The 24,595-nt window shown below is 38.5% G+C and overlaps 1 protein-coding gene across 1 annotated transcript in view; it reads right to left on the bottom strand.

The window, feature by feature from the left end:
- Positions 1-4,623: 4,623 nt before the first annotated feature.
- Positions 4,624-24,595, bottom strand: part of tspan15 (tetraspanin 15) — a 50,580-nt gene continuing 30,608 nt past the window's right edge. Inside the window, exons 5-8 of the mRNA XM_034680848.1 lie at positions 13,711-13,827; positions 8,934-8,984; positions 8,391-8,507; positions 4,624-7,464 (exon numbers count right to left, since the gene is read on the bottom strand). Of these exons, the coding sequence (XP_034536739.1) occupies positions 7,297-7,464; positions 8,391-8,507; positions 8,934-8,984; positions 13,711-13,827 (453 nt within the window). The 3' untranslated portion in view covers positions 4,624-7,296. The remainder of the gene's footprint in view (positions 7,465-8,390; positions 8,508-8,933; positions 8,985-13,710; positions 13,828-24,595) is intronic.

The raw sequence follows: 24,595 nt of genomic DNA, 5'->3' as shown, positions 1-24,595 counted from the left end.
CCAGCAGATAAGGAGGCATGTTGTTGGACTGGCATGCCATTCACAATTTCTTTCAGCATAATGTTTGAAAGTCCTGTGAGGAGTTTTGGATTGGTTATATAAGGTAATCGACAGCAGGCTGCAGAAAACAGATTTGATTCCATGTTTTCAAAGCAGATTAGGATATAGACAAATGACACATCGAAATGAGGTCAAAAACCATAAAGATAACAGTGAAAATAAGAGACAGCAGTGGATTTAAGACTTACAAGATGCACATTCTAGTTGATGAATTGGGTACAATATGCAAAAAGGCACAAACTCAAACCATCAATACCCATCTGAGACTAATACAGTATAATTGGGTTATGAGAACATACATAACCCCTGTTAAATTTAGTAAGATGGACCCTAATATCCCTGACCTTTGTTTCAAGTGCAAGGTGTATCCAGGCACCTTATATCACTGCCTATGGGAGGTGCACAGGCTGAAAAAATTCTGGAGGTCAGTGGTTGGCTTTGTCTCTCAGATTAATTCAACACATATTACTCTACATCCTAAAATGTGTTTGTTTGGTTTGTTTCCAAATAACTTTACTCTGCACATTGAAATGTGAAAATGAATCAGAGTGAGATTAGTATCTATAAGACATGACCTTCACATGAAGAGGACAAGATCAGCCAAAACATAAGCAGTGCCTTTGTCCACACATAGGGTGACTAAATTGACAAAATATGATTTAAACTGTTCATTTGATTGTAACATTTCTACTATATCTGACTTGTATCCTGTAGCATAAACTATATATAAAAAACACCTTTCCAACATATTCATACCTGTTCAAGTATAACAGAGCACTGTGTAAATCAAAGTTTAGTGTGAGGATTGACTTTAATTCGTTTTTCTTAATATTTATGCACTGTATTACTGTAACAATAATTTGACTTGGCTAGCTTTTGGAAATAGATACTTTACAAAATGTTGAATGATGTAGTTTTTGTTTGTTTGTTACCTCACATAAGTAAAATGATTAAATAAAGGTTTCTTAATTCAAGTATTGAACGTGGAATAAAAACTTTTTGTGTCAAATCATGCTGCAGGTACTGAAATTATTTCACCGTGCCTTGTTTTTGTTTCTCTGAGTGCTTTGATAACTCCTCATGCAGTGCTTCATTTTGATTGTTCAGTGTGATGTGTAGTCGTTCAGTCCTTTGGCTCTGATTTGATTTGATCGATCAACATTGTCAACCACTGCAGTTTTTCAATTCAACAATTTAACAGTTATACGAGGACCATTAACTTCATAAGAGCAGTCAATCAGTGGAGGTTGGGTAGGTCAATGTGTGTGTGTGTGTGTGTGTGTGTGTGTGTGTGTGTGTGTGTGTGTGTGTGTGTGTGTGTGTGTGTGTGTGTGTGTGTGTGTTAGACAGCTTGGTGGGTCCAAATGTCTCGTGAAGAAGAGAAAACACTGCTTGTGTGACAGCTCTGGTTTCTTTAGTTGGGCTGAAGTTTGACAGTGATGATAAATAACACTACAGGAGCTGCACCAGTCACCCAATGGTAAGAAAAGTCTGCAACTCCTCTCCACACACACATTCTCTCTCTCTCTCTCTCTCTCTCTCTCTCTCTTATTTCCTCCTCTCTCTGCTAGCCTTTTAACAGTACAAAAACTTCTCTCTCTCCATCCACTTTAAGGTAGGTTGGTTTAAAAATATTGATGTTTTTACTTCACGTTTTCATCACTATTCTATGAGATAATTAGTAATCTTTAATTATATAATCAGTTTCTAATTTAAGACTTATTACACAGAACAGGCTCCAACAAAACTTGATCACTGAAACTGAAAAAGTATTCTCAGTGCGGAAAGATTAAAGCAAAGGGACCATAGTTGAGATCTTATTTTTCTGTAGGATTTGTACAAAATCACTGATAATGAATCAAATATGTTATAAGCTATACTTTGAAAAACCTGAATCTAAATACGGCGATAATCTCTGCCCCACAGAGCTCTCCCCTCTGCTCTCTGCACATCTGTGTGCTTGAGTGGGTCAGCTTGAACAGCTGAAGAGTCGAACTGAAAGTCGAGGGTGAGACAGATTGAGAGTGAGACAGCAGAGACAGAAATGGAGTAAACTTTGTCAGCAAGGTCACAGACAGTCCACACCGAGGATGTAGAGACTGAAGCTTATCTTACATTAGTAGTGGCAATAGTGTATTCTCTTTAAATATCAATGAAAGTCTTTCTTTAAAAGGTTTCAATCTTACTCAAGTATGTATTTGAATCAGTATTAGGCGGGCCAGGTACTGTATGTATGCATATTCTGCATTTTTTACATTATATAAATGCTCAAAAACAAGTGCAACAAGTAGGACAAAGGTAGTAAAATTTTATACTTTAACACTATATAATGCATAAAGTGAAATGGTGCATGTTGTAGAGGCAGAAAGTTCACAGTATTTACAGTATTGACAGACAGCATGAATTTAGGTGGCAATAAATAATAATCTTATTTACAGGCACAGTGGGTGTTTGTGTCCTTGGGTTCATGCACATGCCCCGCTCCTGACACTGACTCCTGACTGTAAATCGGTGACAATCTACAAATCAAACTGTGTTTGAACGGTTTCCAGGGTGTGAGGGGTCTGCAGTGATGTTACTTACACAACTCCTGACCCTGGACCCTGTTTAAGTCCTGGATGGAGGGCATGTTGGCTCTGATGATTCCATCTGTAGACCTGACATGTCCGTTACAGGCTGTTTCTGTCCTTTTTGGTGGCAGCCAAAACCAAACAGTGATGGACGTGCAGAGAACAGACTGTTTACATCATTATTCCATCTATATGTATTATGAACAAAAAATCCTTACTGTGACTTTGTCACTATGTGTTCCAAAACACAACTACATTTTTATTACCTGTTATTCCAACCTTTACTGTACACTGCACAGAAAAACAATGTATTTAATGAACTGGTGTCCCTGCAATGCTGTGCAGAACCATCTAACATCAACTGACTTGTCAACACAGGGTTCTTAGAGGAAGAATGTGGTACATTTCATGCTCATATTTTCCTTACATCATGACATGATCACATCAGCTGGTGGTAAATCTTGTGACCCCCGTGTCCACACAGCCTGCACATGACATACTGCATGTGTCTTATGTCCGGGGAAGCAAATAGCATGGGTAGCTGATAACCTGATAATGTTGACAGTGAATCCATAACAAAGCATAAAGGCTGACCTGCAGAGATGAGAGCAGAAAACCAAACAGGCTATTTTAAGCTGTTAGCTGATGGAGCAGAGCAACACGACCACTCCTTAAAGACCATTCACAACAGCTTCTTCTCTACATGATGGTCATGTAGGAGAATGCTTTTTCTCCTCCGTGATGGTGGTGGAAGTAAAATATTCAGAAGTACTACGCAGTAGGAAGCCCTCAACACAGCAGGAGAAAGAGATAAAAAAGACCATGCAACAAATAAACACCAAAACACGCTTCACCAAAGTTCACTCTTCACTTTCCACACAGGCTCCTCTGGTGTGGGAAGGAGATGAAGATGTGAAACATGCTAAGGTGGATCTTTAGAAGACAGAAGAAGCTTATGCATGAGAGGCTGCTGTTTGGCATTAAGATGTTTCACGTCAGACAGAATAGTTATAGTTCTTTAAGCCAGCAGCTGATAACACTGGATCACATTTATCATATGATGGATTGTATATTTAACGTGTTGATGTTTGTCCTAAATATTCTTAACCTTTGAGCGATGCATTTATACTTTATGCTACTTATGAACAAAAAAGTTCCTTTGCAAATGTAATGTTGCACTGACAGACCACGCTCCGAAGTTTTAACACCAGTAATCTATAAAAAATGTGCAAAAGAGAAAAAAAATCCTGATAGTATTACAGCCCTATGCTTCATGACATTTCCAGTGATATTACTCAACTGAAAGCTGCTCTTAGGACTGTGTTTTCAGTTGTCTCTCCCTTTTCCTCTTCTGTTTTCTGTAGCACTGCAGGTGATGTTGAATGCATAAACAGCTCAACCTGATCTGGGGTGTTGTAAGAATCCAGTGCTGACCGCAGCAGACAAACGTTTTTGCTTCCTATTTCTGTTCATTCAGGAATTTATGGGTTGTTGCTTTTCCCCTTAGTCTTCATTAAATTGTATTTTTTCTGTATGTCTAGAATAAACCATTAGCTGTTGTGAGATGTTTAATGTGATTTTATTGGGGTTTGTTCCAAGGCGATGTTCCCCTCAGGGCCACCTCAGTGTGGGGCATGACAAAAGTAAAACCCACCTCCTTCTTGAAGCCCTGTCAAAGATACAGTGGATCTTTGTTACACCAGAATTAGAAGGACACAAATTTAGTTGAAGTAATATGCTTTGTAAATTTCTCTGATTGGGTTGTTACTCGTTTTTCATCTTTCGTGTTCAAGCTTGGTTCTTTCAAGAAAATATGTGCATATTTGTTCATAAAAAAATGTAGCTGCAGACTCAGAGTGAAGTCTGCCCCAGAAAACACACAGTATGACACTATATCAGCCATCATTTATTTAACAGCCCGTCCCATCCCTCAACCCTCCCTAAAAGAGGATCTATTCAGTGCTACAGTCAACTCAAAAAGCAAAAGAAGTCATCAAACTGCAGAAATTATTTTATTCTCTGCTCTAAACCTGGCAAAACATACTATTGAATGTGCTTTTTTCCAACTCAATGACCTCATGATGATCCTAACCTTCGAAGATAGATGATGTTACTCCAAGTGAGCGCACACAGGGCACGGCAAACACACCGGAAGTAATCTGAACATCCTGGCAATTAACTGTGCAGATGTATTTACAGGTTATGTTATTCCTTTAAAGACTTTGAATGTGATGTGTAGGCACTGTCACAGAACGCTTTAATAATGATGGTTACATAAAGGTCATCATTGCAGTCATACGTCATGAAGTATATTTATAGAAACCATCATTCATTCTGTACACTTAAAAAAAATGCAATTAGAACATCTTTGGTATGACAGTATCATAGAGTATGACAAATCTTCATAAATCTTAACAAAAACGCACCATGAGGACTAAATAACACTTGACTTATGTACCAGAGCTCAATAAAACACATTTAGTTCAAAAACAAGAAGCAAAGTAGAAGATGGAGGAATAGTTCTGCATTCTAGGCAAGTTTTCTCTGACAAACTGACCAGTGAAGCTGCCACATATGTAATGTAGTCTTGAAACTCATTACCATTAGTATGTCTGATTTAATGAGGAAGATAAATAACGTGGAATAAATCAGTCTTCATTTTAAATCCATTAAAAATCTGACCTTTCCCTCCCCCGTCTTTAAATCAGTAAGAGGCTGTCATGTGTTGAATGTGAGGCCTTTCCTGTCAATTGAGACCAGTAGAAATGTGTAAAAAATGTTTTTTTTCTGTGGGATAATTAGATTCAGTGAGATGGCAGCCATACTGTCAGATGTTATTAGTAACTATAGCACCTTATAAACCCTAAACCAGTTGATTATTCAAATGTTTACCTCCAACCCACCAACCAATTAATTCATAAATCATAAAACCTGTTAAATACTTCTAATATACTTTAATTCATCTGCAGCTGTGAACATGAGCTGTATTACTTCAGCCTGGACTAAAACACATCTGGCTTGACTGATGTGTTTTACAAACAAGATTAGCATGTAAAATCTTTGCAGGTCCAGTTCACACATGAATTCATACAAGAGGGAATAAGTGAAAAAAAACTCAATTTTGAAATGCTGGCAGACATGTTGTGGCGGTGGGGACAGCAGGAACTAATATGAACATCATTAAGAATGTGAAGTCACATAAAGACACAAAGACAGGGAGATACAAAAAAAATAATGCACAAACAATCAGACTTTGTTTTTAGTCAGGTTCAAACTTCACATAACCCATACAAGGTTCCCTCGGATATTAAGTTCATATAAATGACAAATTCCTATTAACATCCATACATATAAAACTTAACCCCATCGAATTTCATACTTCTGAATATTTCAAGGCAACTTCAAATACTTTTAAACTCTGTCTCCTGGAATTACATTTGTAATTGGTTTAACCAAATCTGTAACTGCTCCTTCGATTGTGTTATGTGTCGACACGTTACTGAGTGTAGTGAGAAAACTTATCAGGTTATGAGAGGGGGACTGAATTATCAGACGGCATAGCAGACAGAAACTTTTTGGGAAGTTGAGGTACATTTTCATAGACGCACTACCACTAAGCACAAGAGTTCTTTCTGTCATGTTGATGGAATACCTCATTCAGATGAGACCTTCTCACAAATTAATTTTCTGTTTTAAATTAGAGGCACATAATGAACTTTTCTAGGAGACTGAGTCCCTGTGATTACTAATAACCCTGAGGTATCGGCTTATTATGTGGGCCACACTGCATTATAACTCATCTCTTACATCAAAATGAAGCTGAAAAACTGTCTAACAAGCAGACTCCCTCACTCTACACGACCAGACCTGCTTTGCATTTTCTAATTACACTGGAAAAATGACTGAAGATGAACAGATGAGCAGTTGATTTGGGTTTGAATGAAGCTTTGATGAAGAAAATGTGTGTAATAAATCTGAGAATTACAGACAGCACTTGTGTAGTCTGGACTCATCATGGAGGTTAAAGCACTTGTGGTCACAGAGGAATACGCAGAGTATCGTAGAAGTACTGCTTCTACGCGGGCTCATATATATATAAAATAAAGCAGTATTTGGGGTCCTCAACACAAATAAGTGAAACATGTCCTGCTTTCAAATAACTGAAAACAAGCAAGTCTAATCATTTCTAAATGGTGCTTAAAACAGAAAGATATAGAGGTCAGTGCTAAACTTAATTTTTTTCATGAACTTCCTTGAAACCAGAATCAAGAAGAGTCCTGTTGGTTTGTGCGTTTATCCCTGAGTCAGTCTGAGGCACATTGCAACTAAAAGCACACATCTAAAGGAGCTCTTATTTCCCACTCATGCATAAGTGCACTGTATGTTAACACAGTTATTAATAATTCATTACACAGTGGACCCTGCAAACATTTCTGTTTTGGATACATACAGAATGGAAAAAAACACACATCTATCTCTGTTTCAATTATCTTAAGACAAAACCCTTCCCCCATAACAATAACATAGAAACGCCCCTCCCCTCCCCACCACCCCTCAATGGATAACAGACAGCAACCCTGCAGCCGACAGCAGCTGCAGCAGTATCTGGATCGACTGCAGTAATGTAACCAACTGTGAGTGTTGGCCAGAGTTCATTTGTTGTGTCTCAGTCGATCTCTGGCATGCACATGAACCATTTGGCCATGTGGTGCTGCCTCTTGGCTTGTTTTTCCTGTGCGCTTGAGTTCAGTAGTCCATCTGTGTAGTGACCGCACTCAATGATGGCATCTTCAACACGCGTGATGTACAGCCAGCTGATTATTACACCAAAGAACTGAAAAGAGAGAGAGAGAGAGAGAGAGAGAGAGAGAGAGAGAGAGAGAGAGAGAGAGAGAGAGAGAGAGAGAGAGAGAGAGAGAGAGAGAGAGAGAGAGAGGAGAGAGAGAGAGAGAGAGAGAGAGAGAGATCACAAAAATATAGAACTGATGTCACAAAAGAATAATGTTTCTCCTCTCGGGTTCTTACACTTTAACACTTTAGTCTGTCTTACACTGATGCCATGAACAAATGGAGAAGGAAGAGGTGAGAGGGGTATCAAAGAAACACACTTCTTCCGAAATGGCAGATTGTATAAATCCAATTATCTGCAGCTGTCAGTGTCTATGAGTGTGTTGGCATTTGATGTGCTGAATTAGTTTAAATGAGATGTAAAGAGCAGAAAAGGTAGAGGTCTACCATGCCCACATCCTCCAATGGATCTGATGAAAATATCTGGACATGGAAGGAAAGTGGCAGATGTAACAGCAATGTAAATGTGTAACAGGTTGGGGTTTGAGGGTCACAGTATGTGCTTTTTAAATGTAAGAAAAAAAGCAGTCAGGCATCTTCAACTATCATGGACAAGGAAATGGATGTATCATAACTCCGCCTGTTTGATCTAAATGTACAGCACGATGGAGGCAAAGTGTTTTGTGAAAATTGTCCCTCATTTTATCACAGCTGATGCAGTTTTCAGATATACCTGCCAGGAAGCAATTTACATCTCCCACACAGTCATCTGGGTTGCTCCACCAAATGTTGTATTTCCATTTGCCTCTGATACTCACAACCATACTGAATTATTTTAAATCCCTGCCAGCTATGAGCGTTTCAGCAAAGGTTGAAACAAGTATAAAAGTCACCGGCACAAAGGTACAACAACTCTCCTCTCTGAGTGGTGAAAAGAGCTCAGTAAAAGAGACAAACGTTGCTGTATTCTACCTGAGGCAGAAGAATCCCTAGTAGCAGTCCAGCCATAATCTTATAGTTGTCCATCAACCAAATGAAGAAAGCATCAGTGCAGCCTCTGATGTTGATGGTGTCAATCAAATCCAGACGCTATGAGACAGAAATCATTTGTTAAAGAGGTTGTTGTTAAAGTCATGACACTGGTTATTAAGTCTGTGAACTATAGACCAGCAGTACATAAGATAGAGACACGTTCTTTATTTCACACATTTAAAAAGGGGACAGATACACTGATGCTGAGACACAAGTGTTCATTTTACATGCATTTGTTTTAATGACACAATTTCTCACAACTGATAACTTAAATGTCCCGTGTTTCAAAATGAAGATCTCATGTTTAACTCTTTTACATATATGAAAATGATCAAGTCCTAAGCATAACGTGGGCCTTTGATGCCTGATGTTCATTCAATGCTCAAACTGGAGGTGAGACTCTGCTGCACTTTAATGACCAAGATTAAAAATTCATCAGTGCTTTCTAAGATCGATCAGGTAGGGTTGTCTCTGAGGACTTACTTCTTTTTTTAACACCTGGTATCCACACAAAGTGTTGGCCACCTCATTAGGCTGCAAGAGAGGAGAGAGAGAGAGAGAGAGAGAGAGAGAGAGAGAGAGAGAGAGATGTCAAAGGTAAAAATAGTAACACAGTCACCAGAGGGGCACACAATAACACACCTCATAACTGCCTGGGCCATGATCAAAAGAGAAACTGATGTGTGTGTGTGTGTGTGTGTGTGTGTGTGTGTGTGTGTGTGTGTGTGTGTGTGTGTGTGTGTGTGTGTGTGTGTGTGTGTGTGTGTTGTTATCTGTGTGTGTTTTAGGATAAGATAAAATGACTGACCACAATACAGTTGGCCGTTGAAAGCCTGTCTGTTAGAGATGTTTTAGTGACGTTTGCACAACAATAATTAGTGTGTGTATGCAGCTTCTTTTGTGATCTTCCGTATTGAGCCTCTAGAATATATCTTTACAGTGTACTCAAATAGTTAAAGACAAAGTGACATAATGTGTGTTGTGGCCCTCTGGCACAAGAATATCACTATACTTTATTACAACCCTGTAGCACCATAATCTGATTAGTTAAGGACTCTTATTTCCACACTGTTGATATACTTTATAACCCAGCTTTTCTACTAATTATCAGGCTCAGTTAAATACTTGAAACCCTTTGACAACAGAATTGATTTACTCTGAATAGCAAAGGCGATGCTGAGGACAACCTGATCTTACATCCCACAAATCAATCCATAGAAAGGAGTTACAGTACATCAATTATACTGTTTATGATTTCACCTCTTTCTGTTGACAGTCTGCCAAAATTGTAGCTCTGATAGCATCGTGAGGTAACATGAAAGAGATGGAGGATATTTTTTTTAATATTAACTTTCAACTTATTTGTCAAGCGCAAAACTTTAGATTGATGATGAATACTGACCGGTCACTGGCAGAGAAGATGAGAAGTGGGAAAACAGGGTGGCAAGGGATGTTAAAACATGCAAGGAGCCAAGTCAAAGAGATGTCCGCCAAATTGAAGGAAACAGACGTGAAGCAACCACAAACTCCAACACAGTATGGGCTTTGGAAGTGTTACTGGACTGAATGAATGAGAAGAAAACGTCATGGAAAAGTTGCGGGGAAGGGGATCTCATATTGTAGCTGCTGTTATTTCTGCATCTTTTAAGAATACAGATACATGCTAATGTTTTGACTTAACTATGAATGAAAATGTTAAGCTTAATGTTACACATCTGATTCATAAGTTGGCTGATAAGAGTACTGTGGCCATGGAAGTGTTACCAACTGTTGAATCCGAGGAGCTGTTTTGTTCTCTTGGTCCGTATAAATACATACTTATTAAATAAAAAATCCCCTTTGTGTCCGGGTCTTGTCCCACCCGGTTAGGATTCTATTTGGCATAACCAGCGGCTAACTATACATTATCCATTTTTTATCAGTTGACAAGAAAAAACATCTGACCTTGTCATCACTAGGATTGCAAAATTCCGTGAATTTTCAAAGTTGGAAACTTTCCATGGGAATAAACGGGAATTTATGGGAATAAACAGGAAAAAAACAGGAATTCACTAAATTAAAGGTTGGCTCTTAATAGGGAGTTTAAATATAGTTGGTGAAAATATATTCTAGCATAATCCTGACTAAAACAACCAGATTGCATGCAAGTACAGTTGAATATCTATGCTATTCCTCAATCACATGCACATAGCACACTGCTTACTGCAGGGTTATTGAAACCACGCCCCCTACATGCATTTTTTATTTGCATGTTGAACGGGACTTTTTTTGGAGGGAGAGGGGCTCTTTTCATTTAACATTTTGAATGGGACTTTGTTGGGATTGCATTTTTGTTAATTTTTGAATGGCCTTTGCAACCCTAGTCATCACCAGTGACTCACACTATTCTAGAGAGCTGAATAAAGGAAAACAAGTTTGAATGACAGCACTTAGTTACACCAAACACTGAGAACACAGGAAACAGTAGCAGCAGCAGTGTTTCATGAGTTCAGCTATGAGCAGAGATGGCCTGTTCCTCAAACTGTTTTCTGTCCAAATAAAAACTTTTAGTTTTCCTCTTGTTTCCCTGTAAACTCTGCAGAGTGTAGGTGTTTCAAAAAAGGGAAGTGTATGTTTTTTTTGTGTGGGAGAAAACTGCCCATGAGTGTGTTGGGCATGAACAGGCTTAATCACCATTATAAAAGCCACAGTGGTGCATTTGGAACCTAACTCCATATTATTATAGCTATTACCATAATGACATAAAAACTGATTCAAGGATTCAAAGAACCATTACAAACACATATTGTTTGTAGCCTGGAATTATGTAATGTTTGCTTTATCCTAGCTCTTTGCATTATGTCACACAAGCTGATCTTCAAACCTCTTCACAAATATGACAGACATAATGAGCACAATACATCTTGAATAACCAGCATGTGCATTTCTCGTCAGTAGAAAGTGGTTTTGACAGAGATTCAAACGGCACCTGTTCAGGTAGCAGGTGCATTCAAAATGAGGAAATTGAAATAGCAAACAAAAAATATGATAACATTTTGTGATGAAATAACACAGTCAACTGGTTTCATAAAGAGTGCTGCATCAATTTACCATAGCACTTCTATAGTATTATCAGACTTGTGATGGACATTTAAACAAGGTTATAACGAGTTGCAGCCACAATGTAATAAAGATTTTTTTTACATCAAAACACGGACAATGCACCGTGGTTCTTTTAGTTAAATCTGAGGTACATGGGGTATGCTAGGATGCAAAGCTTGATCCGTAAGGCAACTAGACTGGTAGAACTTCTAGAAGTTGGGCTATGCTAGAATGCTAATGTAGCTGTAAGCGACTAGTCTGGAGCACGAATGAGAAGACAGCAGAGATCAGGTAAGTATCTGTCTTTATACAAGCCTAGTACCGGAAAAGCTTGCATGGTATGTAAAATGTCGATAAATATAGATAATGATAGTTTGCGTATCAGTTAAACTCTAAATTTGATTGAAAAGAGTGCTAAGACAACGTATCAAATGGTGAAACTGAAAAATGTAATTGCTTTGTTTAAATTGTTTGTTGTATATTCTGTTTCATATTTTGCCAAATGTTTGCAAAGTGACAAGTAAGGACTGCAGGCAGGCCAGTTTAGCACCCAAACTCTTCTGCTACAGAGTGACCCTGTTGTAATTTGTGCAAAATGTAGTTTGGCATTCTTCCTGTGTTATGCAAGTTCTTCCCTAAAATGTTGCATAAGTATATGTTGCTCCAGAACCTGTACATCTTGTTCAGCATTAATGGTGCCTTCCCAGACGTGTAAGCTTCCTATACCATTGGCACATTTGCTTCCCAAAACTATCAGGCCAAACTATCAGGTTGGCGGCAATTCTGGATAATTTTTCTGTATGGTTTCCTCTTTGCAAACAGTGTTCACAGCAGTGGTGTGAAGGAACGAAGTAAAAGTACTTTGTTACAGTACTTAAGTAGGTTTTGGGAGTGTCTATACTTTACTTGAGTTTCTATATTTTTTGCAACTGTACTTTTATTTCACTACATTAAAAAGAAAGAAAATATACTTTTATTCCGCAACATTTATATTGCCACCGTCGTTACACACTACAAAATAAAACGTGAATATAATTGTCCTATGACGTATGGATTTTTGGGACTGTGTGTGTTCAAGCTGAGGCTAATCTCAGCGAGACCGCACACAGCCTGCAAATATTCGTCAGTCTCAACAGCACGATGGAAGCAACCTCTTCCACTGTCGATAGTGGAGACACCGCCACACCTCCACCTGCTAATTGTGCTTCAGGAGAAGACGGACTCCCGTGGCAATATCTAAAAAACCTTTTCGCTTTTGCCGGGATGAAAGATTCATCCTACACAATGAAGTGCCTCCTGTGTTTGCCGAAAAAAACTGAAATAATGGCGTTCCAAAACTCACCGTCAAACCTAAAAAACACATTGCGGTAAGTGAATGAACTAATTCCAGTAATGAGTATGGTTATCATATTGTCAATCGCAGACAGTAGTTTTAGATCTGATTATGAACCCATGCAGTGATTTCCACTGCAGAGTCATGTCTGTTTTTGATGCAGTGCTCTGAGAATCATGACCATCCTGTCTCAGTTATACAATACATACAAAACCATGTCCCTGTTGTGCAGAGATTTCTCTAGATTTCCGTAATCTTTCAATGATAGTATGCTGAAATCCTTAAATTATTTTATGCTCAGGAGCATTATTCTAAAACTGTTGAAATATTTGCTCACCCAGTCACTCACAGAGTGGTGAACCTCTTCAGCAACTGATTTTGTTCTGACTAAGGTGACATATCTTGGAGCAACTTACAAGACTTGGTGCATTTCCCCCTGCAGCCTTAAAGTCTTTAATCAACTTAGTTAGATTCTTATGCAGCTATTTTCTCATTGGATGTTGACAGAATGTGATTTCTAAAATTGTCTCATTTTGCCTTAAATGTGATATAAAAGAAACATCCCGTGTGAGTGCAAAGCTCATGAAGGCATTGATGTTCATATCTTTTTTTCAGGTCAGTGCTCTGTGTTGAATATTGAATAATACATTGTATTGTGTGGCTTTGTGTGAAACATTTAGACTTGTCTGCAGGGAAATCCAAAATGAAATAATGACCTTAATATAACTTTTTGAGAAGAATTTAACAGAGCTTCACTAAATATGCCAGAAATAAACATGCTATGCAATATAATAGTGATAGTTGTAGCAGTTAGTAGTTGTAATGCTGGGGGGGGGTTGGACCTACCTTAGTGGTAATGCAGCAGGTGTACGGGACGCCACAGGCCAATGGACCAGGTGCCGTACAGTTGTGGTACATGTTGACTTCCCAGTCTTTAAACTCCTTGCCCCCACAGCACTTAAACTGCAAGAGATGAGAAAGACGGTCGGTTAAAGACAAGTGCAAAATGGAAAGACAAAGATCAAAATAAGGAAAAGATGGGAGAGGATATGAGTGAATACAAGGGTAAGAGAAGGAGGGCCAGGGAAAGATGAGAGATAAAGAGAGAGAGAATAACTTGATAAATTATATTTTGGTGCTGCTCAGCTATCATGCCAGTAACATTTTGGGATGGAATAAAGAATCATTTACAATAAATTGCAGGTAATGTGGCCCATCTGACTCTTTAACTCTGCCAAGCTCAGTTAACAGATGGTTTTAGGGCTGGCCAACTTCTGAAGTCAATATTATGATATTGTAATATATTATACAACGGTATTCAATTCTGACATTTTCTTGTTAAACTCTTCTGCTACTCGTCTTACACATGTACCTAGCAGGAGAACAGCAGCCTGACACACAGAAGTGTTTCCCCCTGAATCATTATCATGTTCAGCCCAAAATAAAGAAATACCAACAAACCTTTTTTGTTGGTTCACAGGCACAAAATAATGCACCAACAACAACCATCTATCTTTTATAGCACTCTATTTCAGCCATTCCTGACAAACCCTTGAGAGAAGGAGATACCATTACTTCACTGAGAAAATAAATGAGCTTTGATAGGCTTTCTAAAGGGAGGTAATTATTATTGGTTTTGGCTTAGAGCTTCAAACTCACATTGACTAAACATTTTGAAACATTACCTTTATTTAAATTCAGATTAGATGCTTCTATTTCATGTAGTTTGAAGGCTTTTTCAAAAGCAAAATGCTTTGTCAAATAAAAACTATCATCACAAAAACATAAACCAAAATAAAATATTACTGACACTTCATAAATAACAGAATGAGAATGCTACACTCGACACATTTAAATTCTAACTTCTTTTTGATTCAGATTTTTACTGGTGAAGATAAAAGCTGCACCCTTGCGTCGAGAGTCAACCCTCACAGAATAACCAGAGAGCAATACTTTACTTTATTTGCAGTCATTCACTGCAACAAATATCATAAGAGTATCAGAAGATGAAACTGCATAAAGGGTCAGAAATCCGGAGACAGAAAGAGAGGATGAGACATAGAGATAAAGACTGAAGATGAATACATGAATAGATATGAGGCAGATTTTTGCAGAACAGTGTGATCAGTGTGACGGCATCGTGCCAGGAAGTCCATATTCTCTTTGGCATTATTCCACAGTGTGGTTTTTACAGCTCTGCGTATCGACCTACACAAAGGTCAAAGGATGACAAAGCAATTATGATATGAAAATGTCTGCAAATTGAAGGTATTAGTCCAGAGAGAGAACAACTTTTGATCCGTTCTGTAGTTGTAGCTGTAGAGTATAATGCCAACCAGCAATCCAGCAGTAATAGGGGAAGAGAATGTAGAGCTCAGATGAAGGGATTTCTAATCCTCACATGATCAACCTGCAGGACAGATCACTCGAAACACCTTCAATCACCTGTGGCACTGCAGAGTTGTTGGAATTTTCAATACAAGAATGGGTCTGAAGAAATTAAAGCATTAGTTGCTGGCATCACAAATGAAACTGTCTTTACCGTTCTTCATCTTTCAATGTTTCCTGTGGTTTTATATTGTATTTACTGTCGGTTGACAGCCATGCATCAGAGGTTGAGTACCGGAGAATCATCCATAGAGTCAGTCATGTCTATCTGTATGAAATATTTGCAGAAGAGGTTTTGTAGCCAACTGCCTGACTTACTGATGACTGGCTGTTCCTGTAGCTGACTGATGCAGTGGCTAATTTGGTGGCTAAATAGTCAGCTGACTGCTCAAGGTTTGGGCAATCAGAGTGAAGTCAGTCCATGAGGTGCCCCATGTTGTGCTAGTACTGATAAACTGATAGTGCCTGAATGCAGTACTGGTAGTTAAGCTGCCACACCATCTGGTTGCAGCCTTCATGGAAAATAACATCACCTCTGCACTTTTGAATGGCCGTTTTCACTTAATTAAAAAACTCCCCGACAGCTCAGTTGAGAAGTAAAAAGTAAAGTACAGGTCATTGTGTTCATTTGATTCCCAAAATAAGACACTGATAAGATTGCTTTAAATGGTCAATACAGACTTAAAAACTGTTTTGAAATGCAACACATTGAATTTTGAAAATGTGATTAAAATGTTATTAATCACAAATCACTATTTAAATTCTGTGATTGATTGTGATTTAAAAAAACGATCATTTGACAGCTCTAATACACACACAGCTTTTTTTTGGTTTATTCCCAGTCCACCATATCTCACCTACCATACAATAAAGCACTAATCAGCATGTCTAATTCAACAGTATGGATGCCAATCAGTCCGGCGAGTCAATTCCAATAACTGGGAACCCCCATCATAAAGTCTGCACCACACTGTCATCAAGTAAAATTTGACTGTTTCATTAAATACGGTCTCCTTGTAATATCTGTTCTCTTGTGAACTTTTGGCTTGTCTTCTTCAGGAAAGCATCCCATTTTGAGAGTCATAACAGCCCCTTCTCATGTCCATGTCATCAAATATGTATGCTTTTACTAGCCTGTCCTACAAGCCTTTAAGTGTTTGAATGAGACACACCAGCTGTAAACTAGTAGAGGATGTTGCACAATGGATCAGTGCAACATAGTAGGACTTACACCCTCGAGACTGAGATTCAAGTCAGACTGAAACCAAAAGTCACTGTTGTTATTATTTTAATGTAACCCATGATTAAGTCAATCATATATTATCATACCTAAATATACCACATCATTTTCTCTACCTGATGCATCTAGATGAGACACCAAAAGGGCACGATAAAGCTCTGATTTGAACACATGCTGTTCTTTAACATATGTTCTTGTCACCCGTAGTGTCCTCCTGTCAGGATGCCTGCATGCACACCTTTAATTACAGCCCCACATCAGCCCTACAGGGGCTTTGTTTTCCAGGAAGTACTCAAGAACCATTATCCAGCGAAATGTCATGTGTCTATCGTTTTGTATTGCTCTGTAATTAGAGCGAAGACAAAAGAGTAGGCCAGGGGACAAAACATCCAGCTAATGGATCTCTACCCTACAGGATCCTGTTGTCACTGCAACATATTTTGTTCAACTCCAGATGGAAACTTAAAGGTAATTGCAGGTTTTAGTTACAAATGACTTATAAGAGCAGGATGTTGCATTTTACAGGACGGAATATGTTGGGTGCGTCACAGACTAAAAATAGATACACTCCTAAAGACTTTTTCTAATGGTCAGTGTAGAGCAGCTGAGACCAGCACTCACTCGAGTAAGCTACATAAGTGATGCTATGCAGCCTCATTAAAAAAGATTTGTTTAGAGGAAAGGGGACAGTATTTCTCTGCAGATAACACCTGCAGCATACACAGGCATTCTTCTTTTTCTCCATTGATTTAAACACCTTCCATCTTTTCCTGCAGACATTCCCCCTTCACTTTCATCTTCTGTTCCTCCCCTACCTGTTTATCTTTATGCTTCCCCTGAGAAGAATTGTGTCTCAAATATTCCCTCGGTCCAGGATCTGAAAACCACAACAGGAGAACTGTGTTTTTTCCGTCTACCACCTCTGTCTTGTACATTGTGCTCTGACTGTGAGGTCTCTTTTGGTGAAGCAATGCCTGACGAGCTAATGCTTCAGGACCGTGCACACCACATTTTCTAAGTGCATGAGTACACAACCTTTTTGTGATGTAAGAGAGCTGACAATGTGCTGTTCATTTCAGTAACATCTACTGTGTGTGCTAATGGATGACATGGACTAGATGAAGAGCCTCAAGTTCAGTTTAGACTGGTTGTATTTTGAGCTCATCTCCTGATGGACTACATCAACCAAATGGAATTTATACAGTAGTGCTATTTTTTTTGGCATGTATTCCCCACAATAAGAGAATAATTTAGTAGAAGCATTTTAAATTTTTTTTTTTATTATTTTGAAGAATACTCAGTAGGTATTTAAACTAGTATTAGTATATGGTAAATTAAGAACAGGTTTACTTAAAGCTGAAGTTAAATACTTATCAACCTATAGGTTGAAAACTTACATCAAAGATACTTTTTTACCAGGATCACTTAAACAGAGTTTCACAAATGTAGCATATAAAGTTTATCACACCTCTGGAAGACACACTATGAAGTGTTAGGATATTTTTCATAATGACTGAATTTCTTATAAGTATTTTTACACAAAATTTGATCTATATCAGAAGCAGTCCACTAAAAGTATTTTTTATTTGCTTTTCCAGAGCTATGGCTCTAAATAGGTAGGAAGGTACTTATATAAAGACATTTTTGATGATTCATGTAAGCACTCACACTTTCTTTGTTTGGTCCCGTTTGTGACACACTAAGAAATGTCACAAAATCTAAGGTTCTTAGACCCCAGCAAAAGGGGACACCATCACATCCTGTTTAACAAAGTCCAGTAGGTATAACAATGCAGTTCAAGGAGTACATGGAGTTTGTTTGTTTATTCTCTATCTTTCATAGAGAAAGGGTTGTCATAAAATCCCCTTCACTAAATATAACACCATAAAGCTAGGCTAAGTTATCCATAGTTTTTAACTTTCAAGTGTGAAAGTTGCTCCAATTGCAAAATCAATATTCACTTTAGGAAAAGACAAAATATGCACCCAAAACGCAGATAGACTACTCTGCACAGAATACACATGAACTCCATCTCAATGATCCACTGCTGGATGAAAGAGACACTCCCCAGAAAGGGACACTAAAGGAAAATCTACAGCTACCAGATCACACAATCTATAGTACACAGTGAATGATGGATTGTTTACAGCAAAGTTAAGCCAGCCCTTTCTGATGGATGGGCACACTTTATATAGACCGAATCGATCAATACTAGCTCCTCCAGCTGGTGCTGATGAAGCCAAGTGCCGATAACAGACAAAGGGAGTGACTGATTTGTTCAGAGGTGGCAACTATGAATTTCAAACAACTTTAATAGCGCAGCACTTAGAGATCTGTTTATTTAGATGTTTGAACTGTTTCTTTGGTTTAACACTTCAATCAGTTACTAGTTAATGTGTAAGTCAGATGCTTAAACTGTAGTTATAAAATAAGTTTAGCACTTTATCCAGAGATTATTTATAGTGCCACTTTGCATTTTACTCATTATGTGCTGCTTATGAAGATAACTCAATGGCACTTTACAGCAGCTTGTTCTTAAAGCGCTCAAATCCATCCCTACAAGTATTTTTTTAATGGTACATTGATAAAACGTCTACTTAAAGACCGTCTTTCTCAATATTTTTTCTACTACTTACCTTCATTTGCTTTACAAAACACTTAAAGACATAATGGACTGATACATTCATGATGTCTCAGTGGAGTTTAGGAGCTTATCAAAGCAAAAAAAAAGCATTTGTTAGAGAAGTCAGCGATCTATTCTGAATCCCTTCCCAGAAAAACCCTATCCCTGAACCTCATCTATGAAATGTGTTTTTGGTTCATTGATGTGTTTAGGTGTTTTTCTGCTTGCTGTTATTACTTTTTTTACATATTATTTATCATATTTTTGCATCCCATGCTACTTATCGCTGTAATGCAAAGCACTTTGAGTGAACTTCTAGTAGAGCACGCTGTTGAAATTTTTTTTTTTTCCTTGCTTCACCGTAACGGTTGTTGTGATGAATCCAGCATGAACTTATAAATATGTATGATCACTTCTGTGTCAAACGACCATCCAGCTCAGAGGAAATGAAGTCCCTGTACAGCTGACTGAATGCCGTTGTTGTGTTATGGACGGCTTGATGAGCCCCAAAATCCTGATGAAATTTCTGTGACCATGCTGAGTGCTGACACTGAGCTGGAAATTGAGCAGTGTTGCTTTTATGAGTGTGCAAAGTTGTCTAAATTTCCTCTGATGATGAAAGAAAAAGGCAGCTTTTTGCAATAAGTCCCAGCTGTGGCCCACACTATGATTACTTTTTTGAATAACAATCCAGTGTTAATGTGAGCAGAATAAAATCCCCTCAGTGTCTTTCCCCTGTTAAAGATGTGGGCAGCCATTTCTGGTGGAGTAAATGTCACATTTCTATTAGACTACAGAGGCGGCCTAGAGAGAGAGGTCAGCTAGAAATTAACTCAACAGAGGAAATGACACAACCTGCCGCTTGTTCATTCAATTGTGTAGTGGCTCCTGTATGAGATTTTTCTCATTTCCTGTTGTTGCTAATGTTAAACAATTTACAGAAACACAATTTCATGACTAGAACTAAAAGCATGGCCATGGGCTGTAATAGGAGAGCAGCATATCACTGCTTAAAGTGGACATGCTTGTCAGATTGTCAATATATAGGTGGTAACGATTTAATGTGTGTTCAGATTGGCACAAGTGATGATCTAAATTGACTTCATGGAGAGGGTGAGTCTCCTCGTCCAGACCAAGGAGTGCTTTAGTTTGGTTTATTTCTGTATTTATTCGTGCTTCTAAATGAAACTCTGCTGTGTTGGCGATGAGAGAAAGTGTTTGAGACTGGCATGAACAAGCAGCTGCAAAGAAACGCTACCAAAAGGACAAAATGTAAGGATATGCATTGGGAGAAAGATTTAAGGGTTTTACAGGCCATTGAAGGCTAATTAAATCTTAAATTATTTTGACCTTCCCCTAAATCTCACCCTGGGAAACCTTAGTGGAACCCCATTTTGTCAGTCTAATGCAGTAGAAAAAGCATGGCTGGCTGAAAACTTAAAGAATGACTCTAAACATGACCCTTAAGAGTTCAATCACTCACACATTTTTTTTTCCTGGAGCTCATTCATGAGCAGTTCTCCTCCTCTTTAAAACAGTGTCAGAAGTCAGTGCTCCCTCATGATCTCTGGGGGCTATGAGCTGAGCTGTAGCCAACTTTAGCACACCAGCTGTCTAAAAGCCTTCATTGAGATGAATGATACAATTAGAAAATTGAAATGACTTGAACACAGAAAAGCTAGGCCAGCCACGATTGTTGAGGAAACTCTGATAAATTGGCAACCTGCAGGGAACACAAGATAATTACATATGACTGAAACATGAGACTGATGTGCTGTTGAAACACAAAAAGAAAGAGGTTGGTTTATTTTTTTAACTTAGGGAGCAAACTCTAATTCAAGTTACAGAAATCAGAGTCATATGCAGCCCTACTTCACACAGAATTCACATTACAAAATGTCTGATATTATGAAGCATGGAGGTATCTTCCATTGGTTTTTAATGTATCATTTGCTGTTTTAATTATTTTCTATTTTTACTACAGACTGTCACAATTGTTTAATACGAAGATTTCTTTTTCCTTTTCCGAGTAATTTTTACTTGCATTTTTGCTTTAATAAGATAAGACAGCTGAGGAGAGTAGGAAAATGTTGGGAGGAGAGAGCGGTGGATGACACACTACGTTTTTATTATTGTAATACCCAACACAGACGTGTGGACGTTAATCTGCAAGGAGGACTGAAGGCTGGTGTTGCTAGCTCTGCTAATGTTAGCAACATTCTGCAAACCAATTTCTCATCGTTTATCCTCAGACTCTGTAATCCTGCCTACATCCTCTATCCCTGCACACAAGAATTCCTTTATCCTCAGTTTTGCTATCAAATAAAGGCAATTGCCTTAAAAAAAAGATAGATCCTGATTATTTTAATTTGACTTTCTCTGAAAAGTTTGGTTTAAATTGACTCACCGCAATATGTTGTATCTTTTTGGTCTGACAAATGACTTAAATGCAATTGCATCCTTATATTATTTTTTATATATACTAAATCCTGCATTGTCAACATCAGGGTATGTTGATGTAAGTAACTGTAAATAATCAGAGCAGCATGAAACTGTTAGCACTGTGTCTAAGATCGATTCACATCGGTGACCCACTCAAAAAATGTTTCTAGTAGAAGAGCTCCACAAAGTACTGGACTGAGATTTTATTTTAATTGTTAACAAATAATAATTTTGTGGAAGGTTTCATAAGCAGATCATGTTCTCCACTAGTTTGTCAATAACTAACAGCAACATAGTGTAGAAATACCCATAGGAAAGTAAAATGAAAATATGATCAGGTACAACCACTGCACTATGAAGGGATGAGGGACAGACTGTGAGCGCATTAGCATAACACACACTCACTAGACACATATGCGCAAACACTCAAAATCAGCATGCAGCCACCAGCCCACATACCACAAAGGAATTCTTCCCCATTGCTACAGAGGAGGGATGTGGCATCATCGGCTCAAGCACATGACCATGGCTCATTCAGGCTCATTCAGGCTCATTCTGGCTATTGTGCTCACAAACACACATAAATCCACTAAGTCCATTTAGGGGTGAAAACACCTCCAATACCCTCAAAAGGTTTTCTCGTGTCCTTTCTTTTTGTCCAGGAAAACACTGAAATCTCTCTTATAGCCAACATGCGGGCCGTCTAGCAGCTTTACACCATGACAGGAGATATTTACTGTAAGAGCTTCACACAGCTGAACGGTTTGTTGTTATCAAAGCAAACAGATCACAGGGTAAACATTAGAAACCTGCTGCCAAAACAAGCTGGCCTCTTCTTAAGACTTATGATACAAAAAAACATAATAAAATGATTTTCCAATTAAATAAAAAAATACATTAAACTTATTTTTTAAACTTTGAGAGGGCGTCACTACCAAAAGGAATATGAAAAATGTGTTTGCACTTCTGTATCATTCTTAATACTGGCACAGATGACAGAAATTTTAGATCACGTACGACAGTCATGAACGTCTAACTCTTGCATTATTGACTTTTTGATCTTTTAAGGGCCAGGAGAATCAGCAGTGATCGCATGACTGTTGCATCTTGTAAGGTGACATCTGTTATGGTCTCAAATTTACTGTGTTTGGCCTTTACCAACTCCCAACAAGGAATATTTGGCTGTTAAATGCTGCAAGTACTTAGGTTTGTACTACAGATTTGTGGAGGCTTTTCCAGGGGGAAAAAAAGCTGGATTTTGCTGCTGGGAACACTTTGAGACTCTTTCACTGTGGAAACCAAACGAAAAAAATAATACTGATTAAATTCAGGTGGTGAAAAATAAGGATATGGGGAGCACTGCAAAGAAACAAAAATGAACATCTTTTTAAAGCTATGTCTTGAAATTGGGTGAGTTCCCAATTATCACCTTACTTTTTATCTTTGTTTTGGTCCTTACGAGGAATGTGCTTATTTAGTTGACTGAACAATTAAACATTGTCAACCTCGCTAGTTGGCAGTTAGTAGTCAGTATCATGCTGCAGTATCAGTTAGATTAATTATTACTATTTTTTTAATTGTAAGCCCCAAATGCAATTAATATGTTGAGTTTAAGCTGTAGCCCAGCCACCTACCTCTAGCCAGGGCTGTAGCTCTAGTTATTAGCTACAACCACTATGCTCTAATGCTTTACTACCCAAATGTAAACAAGCACAGATGTCTGATGGTATCTTGCAGTGTTGAGCAATATAGCAGTATACTGATCTAGAGACTGCAGATAAAGCTGTATGTAGGCTATGTCCTGATTAAACTGGCATACAACCACTCAACTGGAGTGATGTGTAAGCCCAGGCATGTGGATGTTAACCTGCAAGGTCTGGAGGCTGCTGGTGCTAGCTCTGCTACAAGCGGCAACCTCCAGTCTAAAAATACGAATCCAATGCGGTAGTGCTAAAAACTGCAGTTCATCGAGGATCCGCTTGAGGCTGGCTCTGGAAGTACCAGAAACCACATACACACCAATTCAAAAAAGTCGATCTTTACAGCAGAAATAAACATGTTTACAGCCTGGTACAAAAGACGAGTGTAGTCTGGATAGCTCATTTCTCGATCGGCACACTGTACGGGGATATTAAGATTACGAGTCTTCCAATGAGAGGCACAGCTGACTTGATTGACAGGTGGGAACACTGTAGCTGTTGGCTAGGAGGCTCAAAGCCCGCCTTTTTACGTCACAATCGCTCGACAGCAGCAATATGGCTGCCGCCTACGATTGGCCTCAAAACAGCTCTTCAGAAACAGATGGGTGATGTCACGGATCCTACGTCCGTATTTTCTATAGTCTATGCTCAGCTAACGTTAACACGCTCAGCAAACCAATCTGACATTGTTTACCTGTAGACTCTGTGACCCTGCGTTCAGCCCTGTTAAGTAAACTGCTCTCAGTGTTGACTGCTTTCTGCATATTTTCTTACCTTCGGACCAGTCATTAGCTGATTTCTAACTGTGTCAGCTATTTGGTCTCGAGTAAGTACAGCTTTTTCTACTGAAAAAAAGATGTCTCCTGATGCCAAGAACAAGTAGTTGATAGCAGTGGGATTATTTGGCAGGCAGCTAAACAATAAGCAGGCACTCACTGCAAAGCTGAGGGGAGCTGAGGATTTAACAAACAAGTCTCTAAAGGATAATCACTACTATCGGCCCCTTTCGTGTCGTCTCATATTGTTCAGTATTGTATCAGGAGCACTTCAGTGTGGTTTACTCAGATTTCATCAACAGTTGTCTGGAAATAAAAGCCATAAATACTAAAACTATCACCACATTTGGATTTAAATGTGGCTACATCTTGTTAGTGGATTTTAGGATATAGTTCTGTGCACCAAGAAGACACAAAAACACAAGTTTAATGTAAAATAACTTGATTGTGTCCTGCTTTGTGTAAAACTAATTCCTGTATGAACAAACTGCTCATAGTAATAAACAGATGTGAATGCTACTTATGATATCATGTATTTAAAAACTGACCATCTCGATAATGA

Source organism: Notolabrus celidotus, chromosome 3 (genome assembly GCF_009762535.1).
Source record: "Notolabrus celidotus isolate fNotCel1 chromosome 3, fNotCel1.pri, whole genome shotgun sequence".
Lineage (NCBI taxonomy): Eukaryota > Metazoa > Chordata > Actinopteri > Labriformes > Labridae > Notolabrus > Notolabrus celidotus.
Note: the sequence above shows the minus strand (reverse complement) of the source record. Positions and strands in the feature narration are given on the sequence as shown.